At 35.6% G+C, this 16,556-nt stretch overlaps 2 protein-coding genes and 1 long non-coding RNA gene across 4 annotated transcripts; 2 read left to right on the forward strand and 1 right to left on the reverse strand.

The window, feature by feature from the left end:
* Window positions 1-1,667: 1,667 nt before the first annotated feature.
* On the forward strand, window positions 1,668-5,262 carry LOC104783230 (exportin-2). Its single transcript, XM_010508358.3, has 2 exons — window positions 1,668-4,837; window positions 4,926-5,262. The coding sequence occupies exon 1, from the start codon at window positions 1,915-1,917 to the stop codon at window positions 4,831-4,833; it is 2,919 nt and encodes a 972-aa protein (XP_010506660.2). The 5' UTR covers window positions 1,668-1,914; the 3' UTR covers window positions 4,834-4,837; window positions 4,926-5,262.
* Window positions 5,263-11,619: 6,357 nt separating this feature from the next.
* LOC104783231 (auxin response factor 11) lies at window positions 11,620-16,151 on the forward strand. Of its 2 annotated transcripts, XM_087512105.1 has the most exons (14): window positions 11,626-12,087; window positions 12,338-12,456; window positions 12,544-12,699; window positions 12,782-12,934; window positions 13,031-13,115; window positions 13,192-13,282; window positions 13,357-13,521; window positions 13,602-13,715; window positions 13,812-13,884; window positions 13,990-14,140; window positions 14,272-14,630; window positions 14,714-14,901; window positions 14,994-15,082; window positions 15,661-16,151. In XM_087512105.1, the coding sequence occupies exons 1-14, from the start codon at window positions 12,048-12,050 to the stop codon at window positions 15,789-15,791; spliced, it is 1,914 nt and encodes a 637-aa protein (XP_087368231.1). In that variant the 5' UTR covers window positions 11,626-12,047; the 3' UTR covers window positions 15,792-16,151. The 2 variants fall into 2 exon arrangements, with proteins under 2 accessions (XP_010506661.2, XP_087368231.1); XM_010508359.3 differs by lacking the exon at window positions 15,661-16,151 and having other exon boundaries at window positions 11,620-12,087; window positions 14,994-15,289.
* LOC104783233 (uncharacterized) lies at window positions 15,530-16,406 on the reverse strand. Its single transcript, XR_015597771.1, has 2 exons — window positions 16,131-16,406; window positions 15,530-16,037 (listed from the first exon to the last, which is right to left on the reverse strand). It is a non-coding gene; the product is annotated as an uncharacterized LOC104783233 (long non-coding RNA).
* Window positions 16,407-16,556: the final 150 nt, after the last annotated feature.

The raw sequence follows: 16,556 nt of genomic DNA on the forward strand, positions 1-16,556 counted from the left end.
TGCATTATACTCTTCTTAGAATGCAATATCAAGAATCTTGTAACTTAAGTTAATGGAATGTATATTTGAAAAAAAAAAAATACTATGGGATAAGAGTGGGAGAGTAGGGCTCACTGACATTGGAAACGTATGGCAAAGAGCGAATGAGATGAGGAGAAACGTGGGGTCATTTGTGGAGAGACACTCGTGACTACGGTGGTCTTTATTGCAGACAATAACTTCTCCTGTCTCACATGACGCATTGCCCTTTTTTTTATTTCTTTCTTCAAAACGTTAAAACGTTAAAACGTAAAAATGATTTGTCGTGTTTCACTTCTTTTGGTCCTCTCAATTTCGCATTTCCTTTTTCTCAATTCTAACCAAAAACAAAACGCGTCTATCCATTTTCGTCGTAAATGAGAAGTGTAGGAAGATATTTTAAACATCTCATCAGTTGTACTCTTTTGGATCTTGTCTAGGATTTAGATATATCATATATGTTTAATTATTTTGTTATTCAAAAGTATTTACTTTTATTTTGTTATGTATTCCTTTTAATTGGCTCATTTGAGCTAATCATGTAAATTGTATATATATTTTGTTTTACTTTTTCGAATGTTGCCTATCTGTATATAAGTACAAAATAAAACTAATCTACAGAGGGGGGGGTAATTAACGATTTAGGAAATCACGGGGAAAATCAGATAGCAAACTGGGAACAAAAGGGCCTTATAAATAAATAAAGAAGAATCGCTTTGTTTACTTATTTTTCTTTTCTATTTATATATATCACGCGTTTTTCGTGGGCTTTCGATTGGGCCCCGTGACGTCGACATTTTTATTATATTTAAAATGTAGGCAAAATTACATCATGCGCCACGTGGCCTTCATTGTTTATCATCGTAATCTCTCACGTGTGACAAAAGCCTCACAAATGCTAGCTAACGCAGACTTAACGTAATGGGTTTTGGGTTAAGTTTAAACCCAAGAGTTAATTCTGGGTTTTGGGTTAAGTTTAAACCCAAGAGTTAATTCTTAGTGTTAGTTACTCTTCTGGCTTTAACATAGCACAAAAACAGAAGAAGAAAAAACGCCATCAAATTATTAATTGTTTGAGTATGAGAAATTATTTTTTCTTGATTACGAAAGTATGTTTTTCATATTGTAGACAAACGAACGTGATGATAAGCTTGGACCAGCGCGTCAGAGACGTTGACGGCTTTGAGACAAAGTCCAAAGAAAGTCTACGTCTCGTTTCGTCGGCATTTTCTTGTATTCCAAATCTTCTTCCCTTTTGTAGGTTAATTCACTACACGACTTTTCGCCAATACCACTCTCCACACGCTTTGCAACACGTTTTTTGTTACGGACTTTTGATTTAATTTTTTCCCCAAATAATTTATTTTTGTTTAAGAACATGAAGTAGTAAATAAAAGCTACAGTATTAGATTTATTCTAAGTCATATAAATGCACGCACCGACAGACTCGGATACTACAAAAGTTTTACCGACAAAAATTCTTGCTCTGAAACCATTGGACGTACTTTATTATGTCAACGCTCTCGTTAATTATATCAAAAAAAAAACAAATCAAATGTTTGTGAGGTTTGTATATTCGGGGTTCAGCCCATTAAATTCGTGGGCTTTTAAGAAAAAATAAAAAGCCCATTTAACCGACTTACTCTCTCGGGTATAGGCAAAAACCAGATAACCCGACTTGTTGCGCTCATCGGAAAATGATTCCAAAGTTCTAAAAAGTTAAATGAAAAGATCTCTTTGAAATAAAAAAGCTTTCCGTTTCCCTCTTTTGAAGTACATCAGAAACCCTAAAAATCGCTACTCTCTCGTCTCTCTTCGCCGTCCTCTTCGCTTCATCTCTCCCGGCGAAACCCTAATCGAACACCTCCGATTCGATCCCCTAGTGTTCTAAGAAAGATGGAGTGGAATCAGACTACTCTACAGTTCCTCTCGCAGTGTTTTCTCCACACGCTCTCTCCGGTGCCGGAACCTCGTCGATCAGCTGAGAAATCACTAGCGGAGGCCGCCGATGCACCTAACTACGGCCTTGCCGTTCTCCGTCTGGTGGCTGAGCCGTCAATCGATGAACAGACGCGTCACGCCGCTGCTGTCAACTTTAAGAACCATCTCCGTTCGCGGTGGCTTCCTTCCGCTGATTCTGGTATCTCGCCGATTGTAGATTCGGAGAAGGAGCAGATCAAGACACTCATCGTCTCTCTCATGCTCTCTTCTTCTCCTCGTATCCAGAGCCAGTTGAGTGAAGCCCTAGCCGTCATCGGTAAGCACGATTTCCCCAAATCTTGGCCTGCTTTGCTTCCTGAGCTTATCGCCAACCTTAAAAACGCTGCCATCGCTGGCGATTATGCGTCCATCAATGGTATTCTTGGGACCGCTAGTTCGATTTTCAAAAAGTTTAGGTATCAGTATAGAACCGATGATCTCTTTACTGATTTGAAGTATTGCCTGGATAGTTTTGCTGCTCCGTTGACTGAGATATTCCAGAAAACGTCTTCGTTGATTGATTCTTCTGCGAGTTCTGGTGGCTCAGCTGCGATCCTTAAGCCTCTGTTTGAGTCCCAAAGGCTGTGCTGCAGGATATTTTACTCGTTGAACTTTCAGGACTTGCCAGAGTTTTTCGAAGATAATATGAAGGCGTGGATGGGAGAGTTTAAGAAGTATTTAGCTTCAAACTATCCCGCCTTGGAAAGCACAAAAGAGGGGTTAACACTTGTTGATGATCTTCGCGCTGCTGTTTGCGAGAATATCAATCTTTATATCGAGAAAAACGAAGAAGAGTTTAAAGACTTTTTGAATGATTTTGCATTGGTCGTCTGGACATTGCTCCGAGATGTGTCAAAGTCTCCTAGCAGGGATCAGCTAGCTACTACGGCAATCAAGTTTTTGACCACTGTGAGCACAAGTGTTCACCATGCTTTGTTTGCGGGCGACAATGTAATCAAGGAAATTTGCCAGAGTATTGTGATCCCCAATGTTTCTTTGAGGGCTGAAGATGAAGAAGTTTTCGATATGAACTATATAGAGTTCATCCGTAGAGACATGGAGGGAAGTGATGTGGACACTAGAAGGAGAATAGCTTGTGAGCTACTCAAAGGACTTGCCACCAACTACAAAGCACAAGTGACAGAAGTAGTTTCTGTTGAGATACAGAAGCTCTTGAGTTCATTTTCAGCAAATCCGGCTACAAATTGGAAAGACAAGGATTGTGCAATTTACTTGGTTGTCTCTCTATCTAGTAAAAAGGCAGGGGGTGCGTCTGTGTCTACAGATCTCATTGATGTTCAAAGCTTCTTCACAAACATTATTCTCCCAGAGCTGCAAAGCCGCGACGTCAACAGTTTTCCAATGCTAAAGGCAGGCTCCTTGAAGTTTTTAACTCTGTTTCGTAGTCATATGCCAAAGCCTTTTGCAATGCAGTTGTTCCCAGAGTTGGTCCGGTTCCTTAAAGCAGAGTCGAACGTGGTCCATTCTTATGCTGCTAGCTGCATAGAGAAGCTCTTGTTAGTGAAGGAGGAAGGCGGACAGGGTAATAGGTATGCTGCTGGTGATATAAGTCCGTTTTTGCTGCAGTTGATGACGAACCTGTTTGATGCGCTGAAGTTTCCAGAATCAGAGGAGAATCAATATCTGATGAAGTGTATAATGCGGGTCCTTGGTGTTGCTGATATCAGTGCTGAGGTTGCTGGACCTTGCATCGGGGGATTGACCTCTATTCTCAATGATGTTTGCAAAAACCCTAAAAATCCTATATTTAACCACTATCTCTTTGAGTCTGTGGCTGTACTTGTTCGACGGGCATGTGAACGCGATGTTTCTCTTATATCTGCTTTTGAAACGAGTCTTTTCCCAAGCCTCCAGATGATTTTGGCCAATGATATCACTGAGTTCTTGCCTTATGCGTTTCAGTTGCTGGCTCAGCTTGTTGAATTAAACCGACCACCTCTCGCCCCAAGCTACATGCATATCTTCTTGCTGCTCCTCTCGCCTGAGTCATGGAAGAGAAGTGGCAATGTTCCAGCGCTTGTGCGTCTGCTTCAAGCTTTTCTGCAGAAAGCCTCTCATGAAGTTACTCAAGAGAATCGGTTGAGTCAAGTGCTGGGGATATTTGAAAAGCTGGTTGCATCTCCTAGCACAGATGAGCAAGGATTTTATATCCTTAACACGATTATTGAGAATCTGGACTACAGTGTGATTGCACCTTATATGAAGGGTGTATGGGGTGCTCTATTCACACGCCTTCAAAACAAAAAGACAGTCAAGTTCCAGAAGTCGCTAGTAATATTCATGTCGCTTTTCTTGGTGAAGCACGGGCAGGCTTATCTAGTGGAGACTATGAATACCGTCCAGCCAAACATCTTAACTGCAATCTTGGAGCATTTCTGGATTCCGAACCTGAAACTGATCATGGGAACTATCGAGGTCAAGTTAGCAGCAGTTGCTGCAACAAGACTCATATGTGAGACTCCGGCTCTCCTGGATCCATCGGCTGCTAAACTCTGGGGGAAGATGCTTGACAGTATAGTGACGCTTGTTTCAAGGCCTGAGCAAGAAAGGGTCCTCGATGAACCTGAAATGCCAGAAATCTCAGAGAATGTTGGATACACAGCTGCATTTGTGAACCTTCACAATGCTGGGAAAAAAGAAGAGGATCCTCTCAAAGACATCAAGGATCCAAAGCAGTTTGTGGTTGCATCTGTTTCTAGGCTTTCTTCTGCTTCTCCTGGTAGGTTCCCACAAATAATTGGTGAGAATCTCGAACAAGCTAACCAAGCAGCTCTGATCCAGCTCTGCAATGCTTACAACTGTGGGATTGCTTGAAGGGGTAAGTATTGGTATTAACTAACTTGAAGAATGTTTTCAGACTGTATCCAGGAATCAATCTTGACGTGATTTTAAAATTGGTTTGGCAGGAGGAGAGATGGGTTTGAGGAAAAAGAAGAATGGGAAACAAAGCATCGTTGCATTGGTCATGCATATTTTTGTCTTAAATCGGGAGTTGCATAGCACTTGCAAGTTTAGATTAGAGAAAGAGCATTATCTTCCAAAACTTGGATTTACTCTTTTGGCTTTGGCATTTTAATGGTGTCTGTCATGTTTTTTTTCCTTAAAAAAGTAAAGCATGTTGATCTCTGTATGGTTATGGTACTACTATGTGTTTTATGTGCATTTTGTCGGTTGTCATGGTCATGGACTATATGGTTTATTATATAAATGGGGGGGGGGGGGGGAGCAAGCATTGTTCTTAAATCTTCGTTTTGGAAAATTAGTTAATATGTGGGCTTGTAATCGAAGTTTGTCTAGCTTTCATCGTCTTGTGTGGCCCATTTCATTTGACATTTCAGATTTCAGTATCATATTTTTTTTGTTAGCCTTTTTGGTATACATCTTAATTTTGAATTCCGTTCTTGATTAATTCTGAGCTTAATTTTTTTTTTGTTTTAACCTTGTTACTATATAAAAAAGGGAAAGAAAGAGAGAGAGTAAATGGGGAACAAGAGGTGATAATAGCCTAATAGGGGTTTATTATAGTTGGTGCTAATCATATGGACCTATAGGGGCAAAATGGTAGCTTTTTTATTTGTTTAATTTTTGACGACAAACTAATATTAACCGTAAGTTATTTACTTAGCAAATATAACTGTTGAAAAACATTTGATGTCTTGTAAATCATTTATATCTTCATATTCAAAACTTTATACTAGTCATAAAATCTCTACAACAAAACATTAAGTTCCGGCTGGTATATTGTCCTGGTGCCCATAAAATATGGCTCTCGCACGTTGGCGATATCAATGATTGTCATGTTTTTGTTCCTTGCACCCGCTTACTTATGTGTTATAGATACTTAGATTTGTATATGAAAGATGCATATAATATGAGTAAAGAGAAATAATGGAGTGGGAGAGAAAAAGAGATTGAGACCCATCAGTGTGAGAGACTGAGAGGCAGAGATGGTCATATATCATAAGATCATGTGATTTATCATCTGGTCCCCTCGTTTTGTTTCTTTTCTCCTTTTCGTTTTATGATATAAGAAAATTGCATTTTAAACAAATACTGTATATTACAGTGGACCAACCATTGTTAATAATTTATATAGTAACTTTCTTCTTTCTGACTCTTTTTGAACTTTGTTTATAAATGTAAGTTTATATTTATGTGTGGGCTTGAAGTAGATCCAATTCACTGAACCCACACTCCAACATAGTGTAATTTTTTTTTTGTCTTTTTTATTTATTTATTATATCACTCGATAGCAAAATCTAGGCTTTGTGGAAATTCGATCGATTGCATATGTATAACTAAGCCAAACTACTTAGAGTGATTTTGGGGATAATATTTAGTTAAATGATTTGTTATAAACAGAGTTGAGAGAAACAATTGTTAGCGAGTCTAGCTACCGACGTCCGACGTTATGTTATTAAGAGACATCACAATATTAGTTATATATTACGAATTAGAAGGAAAAAAAAATGGAGTGTTTTCTTCTTTGGCTACTAATAATGTTTTCTCCACTAATTATTTAAAGAAATTTGACCAATCCTTTGTCAAACATGTGTGAGGTACCTTTATTTTTATTTAAAAATGGAAAAGGTAAATAAAAATAAACACAAACAAGTACTAGGAATCCTTTCCTTTATACATATCTGCCATTTGGTCCATTTCCTACAAATATATTTGAAAATTTACGAAAGAGGCTAATCATGGAGTGGGGAAAAAAAAGAGAAGACACCACAAAACAAAGATTAGAGAAAATTATATTTTCATACAACTTTTAAGTTTGTTGCCGCATATAATAACGAGAATTTATTTTTACTTCTAGGAGAATTTATTTTTAAACTTTCTATGTCTCTTTGCTGTAAGATTCAATGTGGTAATATTTGTTTTTGTTGATGTTAATTGTGCTAATGTAATATCCAAATATATAAAATTTAAAATTTTCTATGTCTCTTGTAACATTAATCGTGGAAATAATTGTTTTTGTTGGTGTTAATTGTGGTAATCTAATATCCAAATATTATACAGTGTTAGAATTTAGTAGGATATGTACTGATATTATATGTATATGTATGTTATATATTTTTATTTTCTTTTCTGTTTTTATTTTTGGGTCATCCATTAATAGCATTCCATTATTATTTGAATTTGAATTAAAATGATCATAAAAAAATGGTACGACTACGAACTACTATTATTGATATCCTCAGTCGAGCGGATCTCAAATAGTTGGAGTCGTACGGACGATTTTGTTACGAGATTACCCCTTTAACGAAACACTTTTATTTATAGAATTTACTTATTTTTTATTTATTGTTGATAAAAAGGTTTGCAATTATACTATTTTATATTTATAGGATTTCAGTGGTCTTTTCTATAATGGGATTTGAATGGTTGCTATTGAATCAACATGTTGTTGCTGCTAGTGCATAACAAACATGTGTTTGATGTTTAATTATTATGCAATTGGATATAAAATGTTGAATGTATAATAGAAATTGATCAAAAAGGCTTAAATGCTTTTTAATATATTTGCTTAAGTGAGTTCTTTCATTATATTTCTGGTGGTCAAAGATTGTTTGGTTGCAAAATTTCATATTCCAAAATGCCATATTAGGGTTTAAGTTTTGAGAACTCATATCTGAAACTGATGTATCATAAATTGTTGTTCTATATATATATATATATATATATATATATATATAGGTGAATAACAGTTAATAATTAATAGCTAGCATACGTGATTCCTTGCGTTTTGCATCGTGTACTAAATGTGACTAAAACCATATAATAAAATCAAAAATCAGAACCGTATAAGTTGCCACATGTGTGTGTCTGTGAGATCACACTTCAGATTGATCCAGGTTTCAGATCATGTGCATGCATAAACTTGCATTTTATAACTATATAATTAATCGACCAGGAACATTATAAGAAGTTGAGATAGAGAGTGGTCTTTTTGATTTGCATATGTCTCCTCGTACTAATTATTCATTTTAAATCGCTTGCACTTTATTATATATTTCTGTGGCAACATATTTAACAAGCTGGTCGGAACATGCCAATAGATATCTGCATGTAGCTTACTCCCCCATGTGATCAAGCTTTAGCCTGATTTTTTATAACACCATTTTGTTCCCGATAATGAAGACTTGTCAAACGAAAACATTTACCGGAATGTGCATTGGTCAAGTACGTGCAACCAACCTGAATTTTTCATGGAGAATGGAATTAATTGATGATTAGGTCAAAACTTTTGTAATATCACGGTAAATTTTTTGGCATTTAATATTTTTAGTAAAAAATTTATGCTATAGAAGATAGTCGAAACTTGAAACACATGTCAAGAAACGATTTGGTTTTCATTGATATGATCATATGAAACACTCTAATTTAAAAATCCATCTAATATGTGTTTATATATTCGTGCCTAAGATTCGTAGCGATTGGAAAGAAAACAAAAAAAAGTCTGGTACGTAATATATACGAGGCATGAGGTTATTTATATTGGAGGCAGCGAATCTAATTTGACTAAACTATAGAGAGATCCTATAAGTTTTCCCGGTCCACAAATATGCACCAGTACTTGATTATTAGAACCTTTATACAATGTTAGTTTATAGTTATGCAAAGAGAAACCATAACAAAGCAAGCGTGAATCCAAACGCATTCTTCAGAGTTGTAAATAAATTGACAAGTAGCAGTTGAAAAATACACGGAATCTAATCTCTAAATCCTGACCGAATAAATGGATCGGATCCGTTGCACCGATGGGTTACAAAGATAAACCTATTATAATTGATCCCAACTTTATTCTCTTGTTTTTTTTTGATGTTTTCTTTACTAGCCAAGGTCCATGAGCGCAGTGTTTCTCAGATTCCCTACGAGTTATGAGTGACCTTACACCTTACGTGAACGGAAGGGTCATTTTTCTCAAGAATTAAATTATATTTCTGCTTGCTAATTCTAGTCTGAAATATGTATGTCCAACCTCCAACCGTCTAACGTGCGAGTGTGAGAGGAAACAAACTACACTGGATCAGATTAGTAACATAAATAGTGGTAAGAAAAACTTCTAAAGGAAGAAAGCCATAAATGATAGCATAATAACTACTAATATAAAAGTAAGAAATGTCAATCTAAAATAAACCATGATACTGTTTTTTTTGGCAGATTCTAGCTACAAGTGAAAAAATCTTAAATAATTTATGTACTCATAGAAAACGAATAGTGGAAGATATTTCTCAAGCCCCAAAACATATGTAATGTCCAATCAAACTAGTGAAGATTTTTTTTAATATGTTAAGAACTTAAAAGTCAGTATTTTTAAGTAAAAAATGATAAAAATTAGTGCAATAGTAGTATTCAAGATAATAGATACGCCGTTGGAATAAAATCTTCTTTTCTTGAATGTGTTGTTAACTTAAGCCAACCATTTGATTCTTCTCTTTACTGCAGCTAATATTAATTTTAAACAACCAATGCAATAACCATAAATTTCTTTTTGATATTTTACTCTTGATAATTTTTCATTGTTTAAGTCTCCATATTCGATATAAGGTCATGATGTCATTTTCTCGTAAGATCACTTAAAGAAAGAAAAAAACCGATGACGATCTAGTAGTTGAGACATGCATATCTGTAAAACGAATATTCCTTTATTCTTATTCATCGAGGTGGCGATTATGACTAAACGAGTGATTAACTATAATTGCCCAAAAAAATGAAATGGGCAAAAGTAATAATTACAGCAAAAGTAGTAGAAAAATATTGTTTGTTGTGAAATGAATTCAATTGCACCACTAATTAAGCAATTAACAATACAATAATCATATTCCCATCCGTGCGTTCCCATCCACTTTAAATAATCATATTCCCAACCAACAATTTGAAGCAAACGGTCCTCTACTTTTTATTGTTCGTTTTCTCTTTAACTATATTCTAATCATGTTTATTAATTATTATCTGTAAAAACTACCTTTGTGCGTTGAAGTATATTTACAACTTGAGAGTAAAATGTACATTTGACATCACTCATCTTGAGTTAACTATATTACATATTATTATCATTTTGCCAAAAAGTTAACTATATACATATGGTTATAGTTGTGGAAACCTTTGTTTATTTTTTTAACAAGAAGTCAACAAGTATATACAGTATATTTGGTTAAAACAAAACATTATGAAAATTAACTGGACCAGCTTCAATAGGAGAGAACAGAGATGTCCTTTTGTAATCGAGCAGCGTCTGAAATTAATACGGTCTACGCGTGTTTATTTGTGGTTCGCCCAATACAGCATGGCCATTGCCTTCCCTCTGACGTGTCGGAGCAACTTATACGTCGTCTTTTTCATTAATTTTCGCATATATATTTTTATTTGATTTTTTTTTTCACGTTTTATTATTATGTTGTTGATGTCACTAAAACATATAAAACATTGTTAATTGTTTGATAATAATTTTATGTACCTTCCGAATGACAAAATAATAGGCGGTGCCGAAGAAGTTGATCATGAGAAATAAACCGCGTAAATATGATTTTAATGGGAAGTAGAAAAAATTAAGCGGATCATGTAAATCATATATGATCACTATAAAAAACGATATCGAAATTCGGAATAAGTTATGTAGTGTAATGGTAATATATATATATATATATATAGTTTTCACTATTTACTTGTGTAAAAATGTTTTATTAAGTAATATGATGAAATTGACTCGTATAAATGTTTTTTCGAAGTAACATAAAATAAAAGCCACACATGATTTGGTGGGGTTAAACATGATTTTCTTCATGAATTTTTTTCCGCTTTCTATGTTCTTTAGTATCATACTCGTATTATTAAAACTTTTTGGTTTTATATAATGTAAACTTAAATCAACGTAGAGTATTTTTTGATGTTCGTGTTTAATGACGATGGACTTCTAAAGAATACATACAATAATTTTGATTCGCACTAATACAAAACTATTATAGTTTCATAATATGCAAAACAAAACTCAGTAGTTTCATTAGAGCGTGAAGAGAAGGAAGAAGCAAGAAAGAGAAGTTGAATTAAAACGTGAAAAAAAAAAAAAAAAAAGACTCGCTCGCATAGCAAAAAAGTTCTTCTCTGATTAACCCATAAAACGTACGTTCGATGATGAGTTGGCAAAAATCTCTGCCGGTACATTCACGAGCCAACACGTTCGCCTGCCACGTTCCAGACACAAGCTATAAAGTAACGGTACCGTCAAATCTAACAAAACTATTCGTAACGGAAATTAAAACAACAACATCATCTTTTTGGCTTCCGCGCCTTATTATGGTAAAGAAGCTACTTCTGCCTGATTTTTGACTAGCCTCTTTCTCTTTGTAGTGAAAACAAAAAAAAACTCTACTGATAAGACATGTAATTCACTAGTGTTAGCTATTTAAAAAAAAATCAGAACCAGTATGTCATTAACGGTCCAGATTCGTTCGTTTGTCACAATAATTGTTGACCATATACGTTTCTTTAAAAAAAACTCAAGAAACAAAAAAACGGCAAACAGTTTGTAAGTGAAGAGATGAAACGACACGGAGTTTGAAATAAAGATGATAAGGAAGGAAGACAAAAAGGCCAAGAGGAAGAGAAGGGAGAGCGGTTTCGTAACTGAAACTGAAGAAAAGCTAAAGAGCAAAACCCGGAAAAAAATAAAAATAAAGAGAAGAAGAGAATTTAATTTATCTTTATCACAATTTTGTGCTTTTGGTAATGAATTTATTATGTGTTCAGTAATGAATTGAATACAGACATAACCGTCGTGTCTCTCGTTAGAGAAATGAGAGTTCTTTTGTTGGTTTTTTTACTTAAGCTTCCTTCTTCTTACCCTTCTTTGATGACTCTCTTGTCTTCTTCTTGTTTGTTTCTTCTTTCATGGGTTAATTAATAACAGCGCTCTCTGAGTCTTTCGTTTCTTTTTTTTTTCTTCCTTTGAAGCTCGATTCTTTTAGTTTCTTCCCGTTGCTTGCTGTGTATCTTTTTACTTTGTTCATGTGAGAGTTTGTTCGATGGCAAATGTAGTAGTGGATGCTGATTTCAGAAGATCAGGTGAGTTCAATTTTGACTTCAATTGTCCCAAGTTTGAGTTTTTTTTCTTCTTCTTCTAGCATTGTCTTGTCTTTGTGGGAAAGAAAAAAAAAAGTCAACATTTTTTAGTTCTTTCACATCCGTGGGTTTGTTGTTAGCGAGCTAAACAACTTAGACCCACTTCTAATTTTTCTTATAAAGCTTCGAATTTTGCTTTTGAAATTGAAAGGTTTGATTTTTTTTTTTTTGTTTTCTCTTGGGAATTTTTTAGGGTCTAATGAAGATGATCAATTGTACACGGAGCTATGGAAAGCTTGTGCAGGGCCACTTGTTGAAGTTCCTCGTTATGGTGAAAGAGTTTTCTACTTTCCTCAAGGTCACATGGAACAAGTATGTTTAGTAGCCCTAAAATGATCCAACTCTCAAAAATTTGTTTCTCAATTTTAAGAATTGAATGTTTTTTTTATTATGTAACAGTTGGTGGCTTCGACTAATCAAGGAGTCGTTGATCAAGAGATACCAGTTTTTGATCTTCCTCCGAAGATACTCTGCCGTGTTCTTAGTGTTGTGTTGAAAGCAGAGCATGAGACTGATGAGGTTTACGCTCAGATCACATTACACCCTGAAGAAGATGTAAGTCAAAAACTAAGAATTTTTTTGGAATTAATATGTTATCAATTCAGTCAGTTTGATTTTTTTGGTTTTTGATTTGCAGCAAAGTGAACCAACAAGCCTTGATCCACCTGTAGTCGAACCAGCTAAACCAAAGGTTGATTCGTTTGTGAAGATTCTAACAGCTTCTGATACAAGCACTCATGGTGGATTCTCAGTCCTTCGTAAACACGCCACTGAGTGTTTGCCTTCTCTTGTAAATATATGCTTTTTTTTTTTATCCTTCCATTTTCCAGATTTTGGCCTTTCTTAGCTGAATTTTATCTAATTGATTTTGATTTTCATTACTTAGGATATGACACAACCTACACCAACTCAAGAACTTGTAGCTAGAGACCTTCACGGCTATGAATGGAGGTTTAAGCATATATTTCGAGGTAACAATCTATTTTAGAGAGTCTCTAATTAGAGTTTTTTAAGACTCTATTTGAGTATTTTTATTTATTTTGGTAGGTCAACCGAGGAGGCATTTACTTACAACAGGTTGGAGTACATTTGTAACCTCAAAAAGACTTGTAGCTGGAGATGCATTTGTGTTCTTGAGGTATTCTACAAAGCTTGAGAGCCTTTTACTTTCAGGTTTTACTTCATAAGTAATCTTCTTATGTTGTTTTTAAGGGGTGAGACTGGGGATTTACGCGTTGGTGTGAGACGTTTAGCTAGGCAGCAAAGTACGATGCCTGCATCCGTTATTTCGAGTCAGAGTATGCGTTTGGGAGTTCTTGCTACAGCTTCTCATGCTGTTAATACAAAATCTATATTCATTGTGTTATATAAACCGAGGTGAAGTTCAATCTTTGCATCTTATATATAGGTTGCTAGTGAAAGGCTTCAAGGCTTAATATAGACTTTAATTTCTTCAGGATAAGCCAATTTATAATCAGTGTGAACAAGTATATGGTGGCGATGAAGAACGGGTTTGGTCTCGGTATGCGGTTTAGGATGAGATTTGAAGGAGAAGAGTCTCCTGAGAGAATGTATATTTCTGAATTCCTCTTTAGTCATTTGTTGATTTCTTCAGTTTTGACTTGATTGTTGTTGTTGTCTGAAATTTAGATTGGTTTATTCTTCAGATTTACAGGTACTATTATTGGTAGTGGAGATTTATCTTCTCAGTGGCCAGCTTCGAAATGGAGGTCATTACAGGTTAAGTGAATCTGAATCATTCTCTAGAGATGATATAATATATCATATGATTCTTGTTGCATACTTTTTGTAAATCTTGAATCTTTTTGGTTTTCCTGTATTTAGATCCAATGGGACGAGGCATCCTCTATTCAAAGACCAAACAAGGTTTCATCATGGGAGATCGAGCCTTTCTCACCACCCACGCTAACCTCTACGCCTACTCAACCACAGTCAAAGTCCAAACGGTCCAGACCCATTGATTCATCAATTTCAGGTACCTTCAAAAATAAACTTGAGGTACTTTTTGGAGTTGAGCAGGTCCAATGAGAAATTGCTTTTTTTAGTTTTTTTACTGTTTTTTTCTCATTTACTTTTGACAATGAAACTTCTTGTCCTGCATTGCAGAAATCACAGGGAGTCCTGTAGCTTCTACTTACTTGAGCAGCTTCTCGCAGAGCCACGAGTCTAATCCATCAGTCAAACTGTTGTTCCATGATCCAGCAACCGAGAGGAACTTGAACAAATCAGTGTTTTCAAGCGGATTAAAAGGCAAGACAACCGAGGCTCCGGTCACAAGTTGCTGTAGGCTGTTCGGATTCGATCTCACGAGCAAGCCTTCTTCTTCTGCTCCAGTTCCTCCTGAAAAGCAAATAATAAGTGTGAATTCAAACAACTCTGATTCTACCACCAAGTGTCAAGATCCTAACTCGTCGAACTCAACAAAAGAGCAGAAGCAACAAACATCCACAAGAAGCCGAACCAAGGTAAAACAAACCATTACTCTTCACTTCAAACTCAAAAAAAAGAGACAAACTTTGTTGTTTCTCAAAAAAAGTTCTTTGTAAAGGTGCAAATGCAAGGAACAGCGGTTGGACGCGCGGTTGATTTAACATTGTTAAGATCATACGACGAATTAATCAAAGAGTTAGAGAAAATGTTTGAGATTGAAGGAGAGCTTAGTCCTAAAGACAAATGGGCTGTTGTGTTTACAGACGATGAAGGGGACATGATGCTTGTAGGAGACGATCCGTGGGAGTAAGTCTCTCTCTCTCTCTCTCTCTCTCTCTCTCTCTCTCTCTTGTTTGAAGATTGTGTTTTTTTTTACATACTCTCTCTTAAATGTGCAGTGAGTTCTGTAAAATGGCAAAGAAGTTATTCATATATTCGAGTGATGAGGTCAAGAAAATGAGCTCAAAGTCTTTGTTGGATGATGAAGGTACAATCGTAAATCTTGAATCGGATCAGAGGACAGTTCACGTCTAGTGACGAAGTTCTTGATTTCTTTGGATCCTCACACCGAGTTGCGAAGTTATTAGGTGGTTTGTCTTGTGTTTGCTAAATTTGCTTTTGAAGTTAGGTGGGTTTGTTTATCGTTAACATAAATTAAAGACTATATAATATATAATATGAACTATTACTATTATATTAAGAATATATCATATAAGGTTCTAGACGGCGTAAACACACACCACACACTGTGAATTGTCAAAACAGTGTTTATGATGATGATGATGATGATGATGATGATGGTAATAAAACTCATGTCTTTGTTTGCAAAATTGCAACTTCTCGCCTTAGGAAATGAAGAGGTTCTGAGTTCAGTTATCATATTTAGCAGTAGACAATTGTGAATTTAGTTTATAGTTTGAAACACTCATGCATATAATACGTAACAACTTTTATTTAGAGATAAGGCAAATCATAGGGACATGACCCTAGAGGATACAATACTCACACATATATATATTTTGGGGGCGGGTTCAATTTATTTATTTCATCTTCTATAAACTCTAGGTATCAAAGAGATGAACCCTCCTTCGATTATGGCATGGATTGATTTGACGGGCCGGTGCCATTATTTTGACGCACTGGGATGGGATAATCGCCACCATCACCAACACGGCAATGATAAGCTACTACATTAACATAATGCGCAAGGAGTTTGACTGCTTCAAGGTCTCTGAGCTCAAGGCCACTCTTTTCGTACTCCGTAGTGATGTCTATGAGGCAATTCAAGCCACTGGGCTCGCCGTCAATAACTTTTGTAGTTGCTGCAATAAACTTATAGCCTGCAACGAATTTAGGTTTAACGAACCGTTGCTTCATGGTTTTCGTCTGGTGATCCACTGACTCAATTTCCATTAGAGTCCACTGATTACATGGGGGAAGGTCTAGCCAACAAAAACAATGAATATATTAGAGTTATGAACAAGTACAACAACATATATGAAATTATAAGAGTATGAGAGTTATATAATATATACCTTTAAGTTTTCTATTACAAATGGCAGTCGAATGGCGGACAAAACGGTCCCAGAATCGTTCTTGCGGGACGGAAAGCTTATACTGCATCTCACAAACTCGTCTCTGTGACATTTCTCTAGCTACTTACTTATCCTTGATGATGTTTGCCTTTAGTTTTGTGAGCTCTATCAATGTAGCATGCCATGTTTATATAACCCAATGGTTATGAAGAAAAAATATTGCATTATTATTATTATTATTTTTGAGAAATTACCCCAATTAATTATATTTTCCCACTTAACTTTTAATCATATATGTATGTCATTCCAATGGTTTATTTGCATTCTCTGCTTCACCTATTTAAGGCAATACTAGAATATAAGAATATGACGTGAGCGGACCAAATTCATCAGAAACTTGGACGGACCAAAATTAATTAACATGGC

This window comes from Camelina sativa, chromosome 4 (genome assembly GCF_030686135.1).
Source record: "Camelina sativa cultivar CO46 ecotype springtype chromosome 4, ASM3068613v1".
In the NCBI taxonomy this organism is placed as follows: Eukaryota; Viridiplantae; Streptophyta; class Magnoliopsida; order Brassicales; family Brassicaceae; genus Camelina; species Camelina sativa.